This window comes from Anguilla anguilla, chromosome 13 (genome assembly GCF_013347855.1).
Source record: "Anguilla anguilla isolate fAngAng1 chromosome 13, fAngAng1.pri, whole genome shotgun sequence".
Taxonomy (NCBI): Eukaryota; Metazoa; Chordata; class Actinopteri; order Anguilliformes; family Anguillidae; genus Anguilla; species Anguilla anguilla.
This window is the reverse complement of record NC_049213.1, coordinates 29,999,543-30,018,751: the sequence shown is the minus strand read 5'-3', so window position 1 is coordinate 30,018,751 and position 19,209 is coordinate 29,999,543. Positions and strand designations below refer to the sequence as shown.

General features: G+C 44.4%; 1 protein-coding gene across 2 annotated transcripts; it reads right to left on the bottom strand.

The window, feature by feature from the left end:
* Positions 1–970: 970 nt before the first annotated feature.
* On the bottom strand, positions 971–18,528 carry LOC118211668 (transcription initiation factor TFIID subunit 4-like). 2 transcript variants are annotated; one of them, XM_035389053.1, is made up of 16 exons: positions 18,279–18,528; positions 17,146–18,120; positions 13,959–14,113; positions 12,756–12,875; positions 11,727–11,849; positions 10,613–10,735; positions 10,171–10,260; positions 8,476–8,724; positions 6,192–6,336; positions 5,291–5,405; positions 4,798–4,967; positions 4,577–4,707; positions 4,220–4,345; positions 3,382–3,438; positions 3,124–3,243; positions 971–2,632 (listed from the first exon to the last, which is right to left on the bottom strand). In XM_035389053.1, exons 1-16 carry the CDS (start codon positions 18,511–18,513, stop codon positions 2,465–2,467), a joined length of 3,102 nt encoding a protein of 1,033 aa, XP_035244944.1. In that variant the 5' UTR covers positions 18,514–18,528; the 3' UTR covers positions 971–2,464. The 2 variants fall into 2 exon arrangements, with proteins under 2 accessions (XP_035244944.1, XP_035244945.1); XM_035389054.1 differs by having other exon boundaries at positions 18,336–18,528.
* Positions 18,529–19,209: the final 681 nt, after the last annotated feature.

The following is a 19,209-nucleotide window of genomic DNA, read 5'->3' as shown; positions in this document are numbered from 1 at the left end:
TTTTTTAAATAAAAATTCAACATAACATTCAAAACGAGAACAACCCTGCTCTCTGTAAACAATCCGTTCTCAACTAAAGCACAAAATGAGTTCTATTCACAAGGGCCCAGATATAACGAGGTAGTGACAGCAGAAGAACCCACGAGCTGATCTACTTCTGTATTTTCTGCAGCATTTATTTTTCTCCTCTCTGAGACGGGGCATTTTGAATGGCAACATAAATCTAATCACTTCCTCCAGCTGCCGAACGGGCGAGGAGCGCACCACAGGCTCGCGCCTGAACACTTCACACTTCAGCAAACGTGAAACGCCATCAATCTTTTGTGCCACGGCTGTCTTTAACAGTGGACACGGAGCAGGTATGTTCACACCCAGCATTTGAATAAACACTGCAGGCTGCCAATCAAAGCATCCAGGTGACAATATACTGCAGAGAGCAAACTCAAAACTCAACCTGCACAGGGTCCACTAGGTGGAGAGGATAATAAATCAGCAACTGTGGTTCCATTTCTGTTCCAATGGATGGATTCATAAGCAGGTGCATGCACAGTAGAGTGGCTCTGCATTGCCCTCTTGTGGCTACTAACCAGACCACAGACCGTCAAAATCACAATATAGCAGCTAAGACCATTTACTGGAATTTTACTGAGAAAGTTTTGCATAAACCCAATTTAAGTCAAAGAAGTTAAATATTTAAAGTTTTTTTTCTTGTGCTTGGACATGCGTTCCAACTGAGTTAACACCTAATGCTCAAGAGGGAAAAATAAACAAAACAAAATGGCCAATTCACCAAGAGTCAAAACAAATTCTACAGCTGAGTGAAGAGAAATGCAATAATCTAAATCCTTTCTGAACACTGGGTCGTGTGAATGTTGATTTCATTCAAGGCTGTATCACCATAGTCTAAAATGTGAATCACACTCCCTCTCCCAAAAAGGTAAAAACAACAGGACGCCAAGACAAAAGAAACTACAAATAGATTTTTCATTTTAATGATGGAGTTAATTCTCATTTCAATCCTATATAAAACAATAGCAATTAAATTTTTTTTAGGTAAAATATTTACATATAAACAAGTGACTGTGCAAAATGTACAAGAGAGGGAAACAATTTATGCTCCAGGAATTAGTCTCATTTTTCTTCTCGGTGAAAAAGAGGAAAGAGGATGCTGAGTAACGGTGATTGGGGTTACTAAAAAATAGATTTACAGGAAGAACAAGCGGCTCTTTACACTGCGTCTTTCAAAATGGCGGTTTGATGAAGAACTAGCATAGCTTTATACAAATTACAAAGGACAAACTAAATTATATACAGTAATAAAATTCCATTGGTAGACAATTTCAATGCAATGCTTGCAAAAAAATATGAATAACTGATTAGTATCGTTAATAATAATATAAGCCCAGTTCCAAAGTGGGGGGTGTCCCTCTGTATGACTGATTGATTGAAAGCAGGTCCGTAACTGAATGCAGTTCTTTCTCAGCTTCGTATAATCACATTTTTCTCCACCCCTGCATGCCAATGTAATACCCAGCTATTGGCATCTACTGCCCAGAAACAAATCCTGATTTCTCTAGTTGAGAAATGCTGTTGATTCGTGGAAACTAGAAAGCTTTCAATCTATTAGGAGTCAAAATATTTTCAATTTTTTCGTAGAAAAAATAATCAAAGTATATACACACAGAGGGAAAAATGAAAAGTGTTGAGAGAAGGGCATTTTCATCATATCTGAGAAATGAATCAAATGCTTTTGTCAAAAGTAGCTATTCTCTATTAAGGGCTGATTCTCAGCTCTGCGGACATACCAACTCACGCATCTGGCTGCCAAGGCGTCACCTCGACGGGCCAAACACAGAGAGCGCACAGACTTATAAATAAAAACCCAAACTGATTAAAACAATTACATACACAGCAGACGGCCATTTAAAAGAAACCAAGCAGAAAAACCAACAAACAAAAAACAAACAGGCGAAGAACAGGTAGGACAATAGAGCCACGTGTTTGTGTGTCAGCTTGAAACGGTAAAACAGCCGGATCAAATGAATTATTCTGCCTGTAGAGATCAGATACAAAGATATGGCTTCATCTGGCAAGAAGGCAACTTAGTAAAGAGGAGCAAAGAAGTCTTCAATCAAAGGAATCCACAGGCCCACGACAGTAATAAAATAATAATAACTGTCTTATAGAAACATTTTTGTTAATTTTATTTATGTAAACGGGGAGTCTTTTATATAAACAGAAATATAAAATGGTTTGAAGGTATTACTATATTTTTGTACATTTGTTCATTTGCATGTTACAAAAAGGCGCTCTGTAAAATTTATAACTATATATATATTTATAATATTTATATGTTCATTAAAAGAGTAAATTTAAAAGGTGAAAACAACATTAAAATCGAATGTCCGGGTGAATGCTGAAAGTCCTGCAGTCTAGCCAGGAGGCCCCCCGCCGCCAGGGGGTGCTATTTGAGGAAGGCGCGGTACAGCAGGTGCGAGCGGCTGGTCTCCCGCTCGTTCTCCATGCAGAAGAGCAGGTCCCTGAGGTTGACGCGAGTGATGCGCTGACGAGCGAACTGCCTGGACCCCCCGGAGCTGGAGCTCCCGGCCGCAGACAGGCTGGAGCCAGACACCTGGGGAGAGGGAAGAAACAGGCCGGGGGATTGGGCGCCATTTTATCACCTTACGGATTCAGGACAGGGGCTCCCAAACTGGGCAATGGGGAAGCCTGGGAATCTGTGGCAAAGTCCCCAGGGGGAGAAATGGGGAAAATATTTGTGCCAATAGTCTGGCACAGCCTGTCAGGTGAGGAGGGAGGGCTCCTTCAGAAAAGGCGATGCTTTAGATGAGCCGGAGGTGCATATTTAGTACAACTGTGCTCTGTCTGTAGAGCCGAGTGACGAATTATAGAAGTACTATATTATTTTTTATGTGACTAATATTTCTCATTGATAAAATATTTTTAAAGGACAATACCTCAATATCCCTCATCCTGGACACACATACTCGTGTGTGTGTATGTGTGTGTGTGCTTGCATGTGCGTGTGTGTAGTATGTGTTCAGTGTGTGTGTGTGTATGTGTGTTTATGTGTCTGGATGCACTATCCACAGTAGGGGTCAGTACCTCCGCTCCAGCTCCGCTGCCAGGTGAGTCCATTTTGCGTTTCTTCCTGGGCCCGATGGCTGCTAGCGCTGTCAGGTTAGCGTCCCGCTGCCTCATCTGAGCCAGCTCCTGCTGCTGCATCTGAGAAACACACACAGCTCTGGCTTAGAGACACATACACGCACACACAAACACGCATGCGCACATACGCACAAACATACGCAAACACACACACACACAAACACGCGCACAAAAACACGCACACACTGTCATTCCTACCTCTTTGGCCTTCTGTTTCAACCGCAGCTGCTCTGGGTCCTCTTGCCGTGATCGGGACTGAGGGCAAATCACAGAAAATAATTTCAGATCACTAAAAAAAAAAATCACTAAACAGAGAAATGAGTACACAGAATAATAACCATAAAGAGCATTCAGTGCACAGTGCCCTGCCCAGAGAAGTCATGGTACAAACAAGGCACTATGCAAAGATAACAAACCGTAACCACTGTACTGAGTATCATACAAAACAATTATGAACACACCACAGAACAGAACTAAACAGAAAACTACTGCATTATCACTGTAGAAAATGCACTGGATAAAAACATTCTCATAGTAATTGTCTGTTATGGTCTAAAACATTAAGCAAACAGGTTCCATAAACAATGCAGCATTATTACCAAGCATAAGTGCTTGTTTACAGCCTAACAATAGCCACACATAAGAACATATCTGCCAAATCACCCGCAATCCGAGCCAGATCTACGCACAGAAATACGGTTCACCACAACATTCAATATTTTCACCAGTAAAAACAAATACTGGGACATTATTACACAGGAGCCCACTGTGGACACAATCCATGTAATCAAGCTGCACAGAACAGCAGTCAAAATAAGATTACTATTATTTTCACTTTTTACCATCTCCATGCATGTCCACTGAGGCTCTCTCAATGTTAGTAGAACAACCAATTTTCTTTTTCTACTACTTGCAAGTAGAGGTCACAACAGTGCCATAAATAAAATGGGAGTTTTATTTAAATAATAATAAAAATGGTGACTTGCTTGGCACAGAACTTCAGAACATGACTGTGGCTGAGCTGGCGTCTCTGTACCTTGGCTGCCTTCATGAGAATCTCCCTCTCCTGCTCCTCCTTCCTCTGCTTCTCCATCTGGTCCAGCTGCTCGAAGAACTTGAGCTGAGCGCGCACGTCAGTCACCTGCTCGTACCGGCCGTCCTCCTGCAGACAGGCACGCAAAGCCCCGGGGAGAGGGCGCCATCTTCAGCCCACTGACAGTACTACACATCCTCCGCACGCAGAGCACACAGTCTTAAGTATGCACACAGTGAAAAACACCCGCCCGCACACACGCACGCACACACGCACCAAACCACAACCACTGCTCCCTATAAGGCCTGAGCACACACAACACACGCATCAATGCATCAATGCATCCTCTTCCTGTCTGACCTTGAAGGAGACGTTCTTTTGCTGGGCGATCTGAGACACCTTTTCCAGCAGGCTCTGCAGCCTTTGCTGGGCTGCGTGTGACACCAGGTTCACCACCTCCGGCCCCAGCTCCGTGATTCCATACTTTTTACCTGCAGGGTGGGGGCAAAGCCAGGGGTGGTGGTGAGGAACGGGAGTGTTTGGGTTAGGATGGGGGGGGCAGTGTTGGGCGTGGTTCTCACCTATGTCCAATATCCTCCTGTGCAGGATGGAGGTGTAGAGGAAGGCCTCATCCTTGCACGACCGCGTCACCGTGCCAACCAGCTCCGAGTTGGTTGCGAGGATGCGAGCGCTCTCCTCCGATAGGTTGACGCCAGCCATGGAGGCCACATCGTTGATGTCATCATCGTCCCTGAACACCCAGACAGAGCAAGCCGTCCTGAACACGCCTCATTGGCCAATTACCACCCTGTCCCTTATGGATCCATATTTACTGGTCTTTTATGTGAATTACAAATAAATATAAATAAATTCATTCAGTAATTTCATTCATTCATACACTGAGGCTAGATTTTAATGGCCAAGTCACAAGCAGTTAAAGATAAATGCGCAGAATACACTTGTGTGCGTAAAGGTGCAGAATCAGTTGATCATGCCAATACCACTCTATGACCTCACACTGAACTGCACTGAAAAAATAAGGAGCTCTTTTGATTGGTTCTCATCCACACACACCTGAAAGACCCGCCTCCAGCTTCCTTCAGCTTGTTCCTCTGTGCTGCCGTGATCAGAGACGTGCCGACGGGTGACGCTTTGGCTCCAGGCAACAGCCCCTGCTTCACCAGAGGCACTGAGGGAGAGAGGGAAAGTGAGGGGGAATATGACTACCAGACGTTTGATGGTATTAAAGGGGACATGGCGCTCACTACGTCACTCTGCTTCTCTCAGTGACCACTGAGGCCAGTCCAGGAACTTCCGAAGAGCTAAATTAGCTAATGAGCAAACTTTCATACTTATCATAAGTACTGACTGGACCCAATTGCCTAGACACGGCAGGTCTGACTCTGAGCAAAGTCATTAGCCAACTATGACTGAGAGTCAACAGCAGAGGGACACAGCTGACTTCCTCTGTCTACAGCCACAGTTCCTCAGGCTCCAGGAGCTTTCGTTCTCCCCAATGCCACGGCAGGTGCCCGCCGACTGCCAGCTGTTGCCAGTGAGAGACACAGCTCCAGACCTAACCGCACTAGTGCTCATGTGCAGCAGGTCACTGGTTAGTGGGGTCTGTGCACTATGTGATGCACTGTGTGACTACGGGTTATACCATGGGTACCCGAGATAACAGAACTTCCAATGCCAAACTGGGGAGGAAAAATGTTTTAAAAGTTGATAAATTAATTTTTTAAAAATTATTTAAAGTCGTTCTTAAATAAAGAATTATCTTCAAAAGACTGAGTGCTTTTTTCGATGGCATGGGGTATATCTTTTAATCTGAGATGAATTACACTAATCTCCACCGGACAAATGGGAAGAGCTGACGCACTGAAGCAGATGAAGAGAGAGAGGTGAATCTCAGGAGAAACTAAATGAACAAAAGGCTGAACAGCAAAAAAGGTGCTCCTGCCGCCCCACTCACCTGTCTGCAGCTGCTTCACCTGCATCTGGGCCTGTCCCAGCATAATCCGGCTCTGGGGCTGCCTGAGGGTCACCATGGGCGTCTGTGCCAGGGTCACCTGGGGGGGGCGCACCATCGCCCCCGGCTGCTGGGACTGGTGCAGCACCTGCAGGCAAACGGCACACCCTCGTCACCAATCCACATCTCACACACTGTCCTCACACTGCCAGCAGACATCTTACACAGTCCTCACACTGCCAACTGACATCTTACACACAGTCCTCACACTCCCAACAGACATCTTACACACCATGCTCACACTTGCCAACAGCTTGGCGGGCAAAGACAATCATGAAATACTTAAGCCATTTATGAGTTCAAAAGGAAACGAAAAAGCATTTTATGACCTATTTGAGTGCAAGGGGCCACTCAAAATAATTACACACATAGATGTCCATAAAACTGGAAAAGGGAATAGCACACTGACTTATGACTGCTACAGAGAGAGAGATGCTCCACAGCAGTAAAGCTGGAGAAATGAGCCTCAAAGCGCTTTTATAATCTTAGAGGCATTCAGGCACTGAGGATATACAGGTTGTTTTCTAATAAAGAATATCACAGAAAATATCTCGGGCTGGTTTCCACCTCTTACTAGCTCTTGGCTCTTCTGTCCAAGACAGACAGAGATATAAGTTCAGACAGCCATTCATTTGTAAGCTGGTGAGTGCTTGTCATTAGCCATGCACACTGTTCAGGGAACAGAATAAGGTGGGAAAGGCAGGATACTTCAGAGCAAAGCGTGGATCTTTAGACTTAGTCACTTTGAACATCCATAGCTTGTCTTATCTGGAGGAGGACTACAGAAAGATATATCACACAGGATCAGACTTTGCCCAGGTGAAGGCATTAGCCGGACAGTTCTACTGCCAGATTGCTTGGATGATTTTCTTTCATCATTCCTAGTATTTTACCTGCTATGTCTTGTCATTCAGTTTTGTATTTGTAAAATGAAAAGAAACCAGGAAATCTCATCTAATTTGCCAGAGCTTTTAGTCCAGCAGACAGGGCTACACCTCGTACACAAACTCAGAGACAGTTACAGAAAGAGTGATCAGCTAAACGGGTAGGAGCACAGAAGTAGCGTGCACAATTGCACGTTAAACTCATTATTGCGATACGTAAATGCAAGTGTTAAAAACGAATCCATTCATAAAAACCTGAAATGTGATTAAACAGAGAAAAGTCTTAACAATGTAACGTGAGAAAGACAAGAGTTCTTTCAATAAAGAAGAGGGAGAACAAAATTAAACTGTTGGTCAAAGAGGACAAGGTGGATCAGCTAAAAGGACACACATCACTGAAAAAGCAGACATGGAGGAAAAAGAGAGGAAACAATGTTCTGATGAGAACCTGACTACCCCCAGTTAGACTGTTTATTAACTTCAACTAAATGATAGCAGAAATTAAAAAATAAGGCACCTGTAAGGTTGCCATTCCAATGAACAAATTGGTTAATGTTCATGTCACTTTCAAAATAAGTCAAATTAAAATTTCTTGCTGTAAATATATAACAGCAAATATGACTGTCATGAGGGCGGAAAAGCTCAGATTAGCTGGGAGTTGGCTCAGGAAGTCATTTGGGTTACAGAGGGGTGGGCTGTGATTGGCTGTGAGTTGGCTCAGGCGGTCATTTTGATTATCAGTGGGGTGAGCTGTGATTGGCTGTCAGTTGGCTCAGGCGGTCATACTGATTACCAGTGGGGAGGGCTGTGATTGGCTGTGAGTTGGCTCAGGCGGTCATTTTGATTATCAATGGGGTGAGCTGTGATTGGCTGAGAGGTGGCTCAGGCGGTCATAGTGGTTACCAGTGGGGTGGGCTGTGATTGGCTGTGAGCAGGCTCAGGCGGTCATAGTGGTTACCAGTGGGGTGGGCTGTGATTGGCTGTGAGTTGGCTCAGGCGGTCATAGTGATTACCAGTGGGGTGGGCTGTGATTGGCTGTGAGCAGGCTCAGGCAGTCATAGTGATTATCAATGGGGTGAGCTGTGATTGGCTGAGAGGTGGCTCAGGCGGTCATAGTGGTTACCAGTGGGGTGGGCTGTGATTGGCTGTGAGCAGGCTCAGGCGGTCATAGTGGTTACCAGTGGGGAGGGCTGTGATTGGCTGTGAGTTGGCTCAGGCGGTCATTTTGATTATCAATGGGGTGGGCTGTGATTGGCTGAGAGGTGGCTCAGGCGGTCATAGTGATAACCAGTGGGGTGGGCTGTGATTGGCTGTGAGCAGGCTCAGGCGGTCATAGTGATTACCAGTGGGGTGGGCTGTCCAGACTTGGCCTGCCCGGGCTGTGCCAGGCTGATGACGGGTTGGTGGAGGGTGCTGGTGACGGTGACGGGGGCGGGGCCGGAGGCCTTGCCGGCGAGGCGCTGGGCGGGGCTGCTGAGGACCACAGTGGTGAGCGTGGTGGTGGAGGGCTGGGCGCTGGGCTGCTGCAGCTGGCTCTGCTGGATGAAGGCTGTAGAGTCTGGGGTCAGCTGCCGAAGCGCGGGGAGACTCCTCTGGAACCAAGAGAGCAGGTGTGAAGGGGAGAGGGGAGGGGTACAGGACACTCCTCTGTAATGGGGGGGGGAGCGGGGCACAGGCATGAGCAGGGGGTAGGGGTACTCCCACATGAGCCCTCAAAAGATCAGTTCAGGCCTCTCATTCAGGCTGTATTCAAAGCCAAGACCTGGGCCTTCACTGTAAATTTGCATGCAACTGAGAAATGCAACTGCATGCAACTAGTGTCTGAAACCTTGCGCATAAAACCATGGGTGCAGTGTTTGCAACCAGAAGGTTGCAGGTTTGTGCCCCAGGAGTGCAGTGTTATGCTTCAGATAGCCTCTGATGAGAGACAAGTCCATACAAATTCCAGGATTAACTTTGCTACTAAACCGATGGTGAGTTACTTTAGGTAAATCTCAATCTCATCGGTGGGCCTCAACTGGTACAGTGACCGATAACATGATGCTGAATAAAACTGGCTAGCACCAATCAGAATGCAGGAAACTAATGTCATACACTGTAACTTCCCATCCAAGATGTTACAGAGAGACTACTGGGATCAAGACCATCCCTGAAGCAATTTGTACTTCTATAGTTAACATCCAGCTATACAAAAAGACAGCAATGTCACAGCAGATCTCCAGCTACGAAAGCCCAGTCTCCCCATTCACCTCCTAATCACACCGCCTACACACTAACACTCATTTTGCACTTTGCCATCTTGTACAAGAGTTGTCCCAGAACTGAGCGAGCCAAATTTCAGCGAGGGGTAGTGGCTGTTCGGCCCTATGACTCTCCCTCAATAATGAGGAAATAAAAGCGCTGGCTTAAAAAGCGAGTGCTGACCCAGCAGGCATTGCATTGCTTAATGTCCTTACCGGAGTCGTTAAAGCATGGCAGAGCCAACCGCATTTAAATTACATTTGACTGCCATGTCATACCATTTCAAAAGAAAATCATCATAGTCACTGCGGTATTTTCTTGTTTGCAAACAAAGGGTTGTCTCAAATGATGCAAATTTTGTTGAATAAAGTGCACTGATAACATCAATCTAAACTGCAGTAATCACTACTCGTAATGCAAATGCGGTGGTTCAAAGTCGCTCACTGTGTCCGACTGTTAAGCGATATCCTTTCAAGTTATGATGATTTATTATTGACAATAATTCATTCTTTGTAAACTCCGATCTATAAATTCCAATTTGTCGGAGCAGAACAAAAGGGGCGTCCCAGACCTGCTGCTTTTTTCGCTCCCCATCCCCTTGATGCCTGCCTGAGTGGCTCTAACGTTAGCATGCTTATAATTACGCGTAACTCGAAACAGAGGGGGAGTGATTAGGAGGTGAAATGGGACCGGGGGCCATGTTATATAGTAGACATTCCTCATACACTCTTATTAACTGTAATTGCTTGTAATTGATTTCAGCAGCTTGTGATTGGCTGTAAAAGTTTGGCTGTTACCTTGAGGAAAGGCACTAAGTAGGGCTGGGGTGAGGAGTTGAGCTCCCGGTACAGCCTGCTGGTGAAGTCCTCTGCCTCCATCTTTCCTTCCTGCAAGAAAAACAAGAGAAATGATCAGACGTGCTGCCCAAGAGAACAGGACTACACACACACGCGCGCACACACACACACAAAAATCAATAAGCTAGCAAAAAATTTTTATCACTATCAGCACTCAGCTATTGCAACACCTGATAGCAAAGGATAGCAAATAATGTTAGTGAGCAGCAAAAAAAAAAAGACTTTATTTTTGGTACAGTCCAAGAAAAATCTGAATCTTTTCATTACTTTTTTATATATTTAAATATTTCAGGAATACTTCATGGTTAGCGGGATACCAGATGCAATTCTCACAATTTGTCCCCAAAATGAAAATGTTTTGTTGAATTTTTCAGGGACTCACCAGGAGGCTCTTGACCAGCTCTTTCACGTTGGCCGCGGTCTCCGACGACTGCTTCCCGCTGGACGCCAGCTTGATCAGTGTGGACAGGAAGTTCTTACATTTCTTCACATTCTCCAAGGTTTCCTGCTCATGAAACACGAGAGAGACACAGGCTGCATTCGAAATGCACTTCTCACCATTTGATAGTAAAACTGCATTTGACAGTGACAACCCGATGTCCACTGTGTTTTCCTGGTTATGCTGAGGAGGCGGCAAAGACAGGCTCACTTTAAAAGAATTTCAATCTTAACTGTCCTCTGATAAGTCTGTCAGAAGCGCAACAAGGTGAGAATGTGTTTGAATTCATATTGATTAAATGCCGTCCATATCAGGGCTTCGAGGCAAACAGTCTAATTTCAAAATACAGTCCCAGCATCCAAATAGAGTGCTCAAAAGCATGCACTGCATTTCCTACGAGCATTCAGATCACTGAAGACAGAAAATGTGACAGCCGGAAGAAATTTAATAAGTTATTCAATGTAGCAAAGACTTCGTAAATATGCATGAGGAAGTGCATAAAGGAAATGTCAAACAAAATTATTTTCAACATTTCTTGTCACATTTGTATTTTCTTCACTGAATTATTTTCCTGACCATCTTGGTATTACCTATAAAATATTTTTAAAATACAACTCTTTAAATCCGAGAGGACAATAGCTCAGCTGTGACAAGGTCCCACGATTCCCATTCAAAACAGAATACTGCTTGCTCTGCATAATTTTTTGTTCTTGGAGAAAGATATTCCAACGAGTTGTTTCTCCACTCTGACTCTTCTGCACTGGAGAGGAATTAACTGTGTGTCCCCGAAGCAGCTGCCGGTACTTCACCCATGGACTCAACGGGAGAATCTCAAATACAACATTGTACCTACTGGGGGGAGCGTGATCTATAGCACAGTGCCCACAATTCAGCGTTTGTGGTGTCTGAACAATGTACAAAGTTCCCTGCCAACTAGGAGATTTGGACACCACGATGCTTCAGCCCTTGCTGTTAAGGCGTGGATGCTGTTAAGGCGTGCATGTTGTACGACATGCACAGATATGCCGCGCGTGTTAACGGTCCCTCGAACCCGCACCGTTGTCGTGGGCGTGGCCGTCCCAGTGCTCCCGGTCACCGCCCTCTGTGCCGCGCCGGGCTGCACTGGCGTCGGAGTTCCGATGGAGGCGGGCGTGGCTGCCCCTCCGAGCATGATGGGATTCTACGAAACATGACAGTGCGTTACAGTGGCCAGTCCTTCGGTTTAACCGCACGCTGACCTCACAGTACAGTACTGCTCAAACGGAAACTACACCACCTGAGCTCCTGTGTGTATTTCCACTAAAACACTCTCAGGCCCCTGGCAGCTTCCTCCTGTGAGCACAGCCCTACAATCTATATCCTTCTTATAATACCTGAACCATTTTATATGCTTTACTGATTATATGGAGGGTTTAAGGTAACTTATAAACAAAACTGTATATAAAAATAAGAAAGATATCTGATTTTGTAATGTGATATAATTTTAGTCAGCTGATCTCTATTCATTTCTTAAATTGCTTACAAGTCTCTTTTACAGTTCACAGTAGAAAGTGCCTATGAATTTGGCTGACTGATTTTTATCTGCCATGGAAAAAAATCTCCTTCCACAATGTTGGCTGTTTCCGTGCCTTCTAAATAAATAAATACATAAATAAATGAACAAGAGCAAAAAGAACACGAACAAGACCAAGCGAAAGCAAAAGGAAACATTGCCAGCGTCTGGCCCCTGTGAGTGAGCCCCAGGAAAGAGGAGGCGCAGGGATGCTTCAGCAGGAGAGAACAAAGTCAGACTGCAACGCGATCCGCACCCACCGGCCCCAGCAACAATAAACAAACCACACTATCCTCTTCGCACGTATTCCACCAGATACAATACCTGCAGCAGGGATGAATAGCTGCCTAGCCCTCAGCTAGCCAAGATAAAGACAGGCATTGAGTAAGCCCACTGGCCATGATAGCTAATGGATATGAGCACTGTGGTGGCGGTTGGAGGGAAATGAATGAGGAAGAATGAGGACAAATCCAATGGCAGAATAAAAGAGGGAAATGGGGGCGGAGCCAGAGACGGAAGGGCGTGGCTTCATACCTGCAGGACAGGGGGTCTCTGGAGCGTGGTGGTGGCCTGCACCGAGTTCTGGGTGGGCGTGGCTTGCTTGATAATGGTGGTGGGCGTAACCTGCCTGGCCATGATGGGGGTCCCAGGAGCCTGCAGGGATTTGGAAGGGGTGGAGTTAACAGTGAACACTCTGGGGAATCTCATTTATGTCATCAGCATCATCATAATCATGGAATCATGGGAAGTTACTCAGTTAAAGCTAGGGCTGGAATGTCTACCAGCCACAAAAGATTTTTAGAAACAAAATTCATCAAAATGTTTTCATCACTGACCATTGCTGAATAAAGGATAAGTCATATAGCTAGAATTCATAAAAGTAAGGCAAGATAATTCCCACCCCATGTTCAAAAACCAACCAAAATCCCTGTCCCACCAGCTTCATCAACTTTCCATTTATCACTGGGTTAACACCTTTTTTTTCTTTCTTCTGACTACTCTTCATTGTTACTTTTCATTTTTTTATTTTTACTTTTACCAATAAAAGAAATGGAGAGTGTGTCTCTCCCCACCTCTGTTAACCAGTACAACTATAGTGGGTGGTAAGGCTGACTAAAGTACCTGCTGATATGTACTTGCATTTGGCAGTGCTGTTTTCAAGCCTTGTGTCACCCATAAATTAATTTCAACCTGTGTAACCACCTGGAATATATTAGTTACCAGCTGGGTTTAGCTAATAAAAATTATGGAGAGGGGTTATTAGGGGTGTAAAAGTTATTAGGGGTGTAAACTCCAGGCTTAATTGAGATAGGATACGATTTTGATTCTTGAAGCAACAGTTTGATATTTGGATCACAACCCGTACTACGATGCAACCCAAAACAATCTGATACAGTAAGAAACAATCAATATACATATAACCCAGCTAACACAACAATAATACACACACAACAAAAGTGAGGTCAAGAGAGCAAAAACGTATTGACGGCAGAAGGACAAACAACAGTAGCGCGAGTGATGAGGTCGAGTCAGAAAACGTAAACAGAGTTGCAGAGTTGCTAAGGACCAAACCGCCCTGAGACGATGAACATTAAAATAAAACTTCTACTATGATAGATAAATTAGGGATGAATTTTGTGCACGTTGTATTGACTGGATCGGATGGGTGCCTGTTGATTGATGTGTCCTCACGCTCCTAGACACTCCAGCAGTGAGGGCAGTGTCAGTCCCGCTTACCTGCACAGAGGTAATCTGGACCGGAGGAGTGCTGGTGGGCGTGGCAGGGCGCGGCGCCATGGCGCTCTGGGACTGGGACTGCGCCTGCATCTGGGCCAGGGTCTGCTGGTGGATCATCAGCAGCTGCCCGCTGTCGCTGCGCACCAGAACCATACCTGCACACAGGGACGGAGGCGGGACTCAGGGGGCGTGGCCACAACATGCAATCACAAGACCGCCCCCCCTCCCCCGCCCCCATAGTGCAGCTTACGTCTGGACAATTCCATCTTTGCCGCTAAAGATAATGACCACACGTATCCCAAGAAAAACCTTTCCAAGGACACAAGCGTTACATGAATATCACAAGTTTTTATCCTTATTCCTGTTGTTTTCATTTGGTACACCCTTATTTCAGGGTACATGGGTACTACAGCATAAATGTATACAGCAGGATGCCTATTTAAGTTAAGTGCCACTGTCCAAGGAAGGATTTCTTGCTCACCAGCGCATGATCCTAGGTTGGAACCTACAACCTTCTGTACTATTTATAAGTACAGCTATCTAAAAGTTGCACTACAGTCTGTAGTTAGCTTTTGCACGACAAGGAAGACGTCTTGAGACGGAGCTGACTATCACACAAAATGTTATTAATGTTCATGTATGATAAATGTGATACATTTTTAATTTAAAAGTTTAATTGTTTGACAACCTTAACCACTTTGACAGTTGTTTAAAATTTAAACAAAAGCTCAAAATGAAATATTGACAACAAAGCCATAACAAACAGTTCAGCCTAAGCTGTGAATCAGCACGGAATCCTGGTCCAGCGCACAGGAGCTTAGCGCTCACGCTCCCTACATCTGCATTCACTTACTGAAACTGTGGATGAAGGCCAGGGCCTGCTAACCAAACGTGTATGATAACTGGGCAAAATTGCAGCCATTCCTAATTAGCTCATTGAACTGTCCAATGTTGTGATCGCTGCACTAATCGATGCAGTGACCACCCAGGGACAAATTAAAGACCGAGTCCAGGACATGCAGTCTACATTTCTGTTTGATTTTGGAGTTTGCCCTTAAGAATCTGTGTTCTGCCTCTGGGGTCTAGACCATTGGTTTAGAAGTGCATATGACAATATTAATTAAATAATAGCACAAACCTTCCCTTAATAAAATGCACAGAACCAAAACAGTAAAGTCAGAAATAGGTTTTGTGTGTGTGTGTGCGTTGTATGCAACACAACATTGCACTCAAGACATATATTAATGTTAAATAATTAAATACATTCAATGACATTAATCAAAAATTGGGTTGTCAGCTATCCATAAATAAACCTAACTTTTAGATGAATCCAATAGAATCAGTACGGCAAAGCAACAAATGAGCAGATAGGCCTACATGAATGTGGAATAAAACAGGTGTGATTTCACTAGATTACAGCTTGACAGCCTGACAAGAGGGCTGTGCCATTCCATCATAACAAGTGGGAAGGGACCCCCAAAAACCACACTTTCAGTATTAAAAGGATAATTCACTTACTAATTTAAAAAAATATATTATTTCAGTTTAATGTTTATGTTTTTTATTGGCCCTCTTATTGCGTTCAGTGAAGGATTTGTTCATATAGGCTATATTTACTGTATCAATGTTTCTGATGACCTGCTGGACGGTATTAGGGCACTAAGGGCTTTGGGATCTAAAGCAAGAAAATACATTTCCCAAGCAGCTTATATTCAGTATTATGTTTTCTACAGTGGTTATTCAGTATTATAAACAATAAATATCAGCTTTTACACTGCACTGGTACTTCTTTGCTTCTCAGTCCTGAAGCTGCACAAGTTATTCACTCCCAAGGACATGTGTAGTAATGTTGATAAGCGAAGCACTGCCACAGTTTCCTTAAGCATAGCAGTCTCAGAACGCATGTAGCATAGGAAACAGTTCCCACCAAAAATGAGATTACACAATCAACACAACCATACAATATACATGGAGACACAATGTCATAGTACAAGCTGCTTCAGAGTTTACCTAAAGTGCATGTCCTTGCTTTCATGTTCATGAGCCCCAGAATGCCCCAATGCCAGCCACTGTAAAAACTGAAAGTCTATAACATGCTTCACTGCACAAAAAAACTGTTTGGGCCAATCAAAAACATGCACTTTAACTGCACCTTTCATAGTGTTGACTTGCATGTAAATGCATACTTTATACTTTAATACTGATTACAACTGATCAGCTTGCTGTTTCAATGCTCTTTTCTGTCATTTTCCCATTCCCTTGTCCTTGCATATGCATTCACTGTAATTATATGCACTTTATGTGTCCTGACACAAAATTATCTAAGTCACTCAGGAAAAGTTGTAAATTTGCTGCCAGTGGTCTCAGGAGCATACTTCGTATGCCTGAATTTGTTCCAGCTGATTTGATAAAATTAAGTTTGCTTGAGCAACTGAGCAAATACTAAAAAATATGAATGATACAAGTATTTAATCATTCTTAATATTAATCAGTAGCTTACAACTAAATTGCTGAAGAGGCAGAAATTATTTCACACCCATTGCTGTCTTTAAAACGCACTCCAATCATATAAGACATTTTTTACCAGGGGCTCATAACACGCTCTACTTTCCAAAACATGTCAAATCATAATCTGAATGAAAACAGTTCGAAAAACATAACCAATTAAAGGATCAATTATTACATATCAAAATGAGTACACACACAGGCGTACACACCATGAAAGCTCCAGATTGTGTAGGTTATTGGTGGGAAATGGGGCTAATGATAAGCATGGTCGACGTTTGTAAGGGCACGTGCCTTTGGGCGATGCATTTACCAATGCAACGTACTCTGACCTGTAGATGCTACAGATGAGAAAGTCAGTGTAACAAATGTGAAATATAGAATATTATTTAGATTCCCGTTAAACTGACATCACGCACAGTATGTACCCAATGTAATAATGTAGTGCTCGTTAAGTTAGCCTGAGAGTAAGAAAGACGTGCAATAAATTGCTTTATGCTTAGGACAACTGTATCACTGTCTAAGTGCGATGAACCACATTTGGTAGTCAAATTCCAGCGAACATAATCTAATATTGAAAGCATGCTGCCACAACACAACAAATTAATAAATTAATAAGTCAACACCCATGCTTACATAAACATGTTTTTTTTTTTTTTTTTTAATTAAACAAAAAACGTACCTGGAGGAAGCTGAATGTTTTGGATGTTTGGCTGATTCTGGGGCGTCTGTGGGAGTCGAGGAGCTAACACCTGTGGCGCGATGGCTCGAATCCCGCCAGGACTGGTTGCAACTGTCGCTGGAGTGGAAGTCCTTGTTACGTTTTGCAAAACTGGACTTTTTCCGATGGCTCCAGAACCGGGAGTCACAGCTTGCAGATTGCTTCCTATAGGCTGGGCGAGTGTCAAGTTGCCCGCACTTGGAACGACACCGGGTGTCACAGCCGGAGGTGTAGTTTGTATGATTGTTTTAGGCGACTCTGCCTTACTTGTCACACTCGCAGACACAGAGACTGTCGCCTGGTTGCTATTCAAAACTGTTGTCTGTAAAGGCATAGCCGATGTGCCAGGGGCGGGTAGGTTCGTTACATTGACGGTATTATTCCCATTTTGAGCAGCATTCGATCCAGCTGTTTGCATAGGCGGCCTCACAAGTGTGACGGTAGGTCCACTGCTCAGACCAGAAGCCTGAGACGATATCACCGTAGAAGTAACATTCTGTGCGTTGACGAAAGATGCCTGTATGACAGTGCTCGAGGTCGAAGGCAACACGTTTACATTTCCTTTTACAACCGAACCAGGTCCGTTGTTGACAACTGTGAGAGCAGGTGCAGCATTGTTGTTGCCTACACTGCTGCTGCTGCCGCTGCAACTACTTGATACTTGCGTTGCGGTGAAATCTGGAACACTTCCTGAAGTGTGAGAGTTCATTACATTGCTTCCATTCAAAGTTTGCACAGCTGATGTCCCTATTTTTCCTTTGCTCACTGCATGGTTGGACACCGCGGTTACCATGGCACTGACAGCCGCCGATTTGCCCTGGCTGAGCCCAGGGGTTGCCTCCAAGCTAGCCGCTGGTGCGATCCCTGTTGTTGTTGCATCCATAGCTGAACTCTGGGACCTCGTATTATTAATAACACCCCCTTGCACTCCAGCTCCTGTGTGAGGACGAAAAGAAACGAAAGTGAGAGCGAAAAATACCAACACAGTAACCATTCTGTACAACGATTAATTAACTTCCAACAGTGTCCTTAAAAACAAATAAAAAAGCAAAGAATTACATCAACAACACTAGCCATGTTAGCTAGCTAGCTACCTGCTTTTGCCACCTCTTGTGCAAGTCCCATTTTGCTCTCCTGGACATTAGTATTACCTCCTACTACAGGGCTGACAACGTGGTTCCGCACAGTCTGGACCCTTGCCTCGGGGTTCCCGTGACCTGAGCCCGCAAGCTCAGATTCCAGGGACCCCACAATATCGCTAACTACTTTCTCGTCCACCTCTGTGTTGAAGAAAACCTCGTCCAGCAGATCGGAGCCCGCCGCCATCATTACTCTGATGAGAATCGGGTGGGGGGGTTGTTAGGCGGTACTACGCATGCGCAGATAGCATGGAACGTCACCGTAGTGGGATTCCGGAGTGTTCTTATTGGTCAGTTCCATAGTTAAAGGGAGGGACAAATGGCTGAAAGCGTCATTAACGAGAAAGTAAGGGATGATACAGCACCGCTCAAGAGAGAGCTAGTGGGGAATTAATAAAGTCCGATTTAATCGTCACACTAGTATTAATTCCTGATTTTGGATAAGGCATCAGCATGGAATTGACAGGACGTAAAGCATTTGGGCATTTAATGTTGGTTTAAAGCAAACGTGGGTACGCAAAATCAAATAGATTTTATGTCTCGGCGCTTTTGGCGAATGTTTTTTTCGTTCCAAGATGGCCGCGTTGTTTTTGTTCAGTAGTTCCGTGCGCCTCTGACTAAAAGCGTATGAGGGCGCCACACCTGCACTTTTTCCAACTGAGTGTAGCATGGATAAAGCCCTGTCTGATTCATAGCAAGTTTTGTTAAATGTCTCAATAAAATACCTAGAGATCTGAAAATAATTAGAAAATGATGTGTTCGCCAGCTACCATGCCTGTTTAAAGGATGTCATTGTGTAATGTATCCCTGGTAATCGAATCCTTTCCGTTATTTGGGCATACTGAGCAATTGAGCTTAAATTCCCTGCGAAAGGGTAGAGAAACTC

What these genes read in the sequence shown, in the direction of transcription:
- LOC118211668 (XM_035389053.1), bottom strand. Translation starts at nt 18,513, where the DNA reads ATGATGGCGGCGGGCTCCGATCTGCTGGACGAGGTTTTCTTCAACACA. An exon ending in ACAAGAGGTGGCAAAAGCAG is followed by an intron (nt 18,121 to 18,278) that starts GTAGCTAGCTAG and finishes GTCCTCACACAG; the next exon opens with GAGCTGGAGTGCAAGGGGGT. An exon ending in TCCAGATTACCTCTGTGCAG is followed by an intron (nt 12,876 to 13,958) that starts GTAAGCGGGACT and finishes AAATCCCTGCAG; the next exon opens with GCTCCTGGGACCCCCATCAT.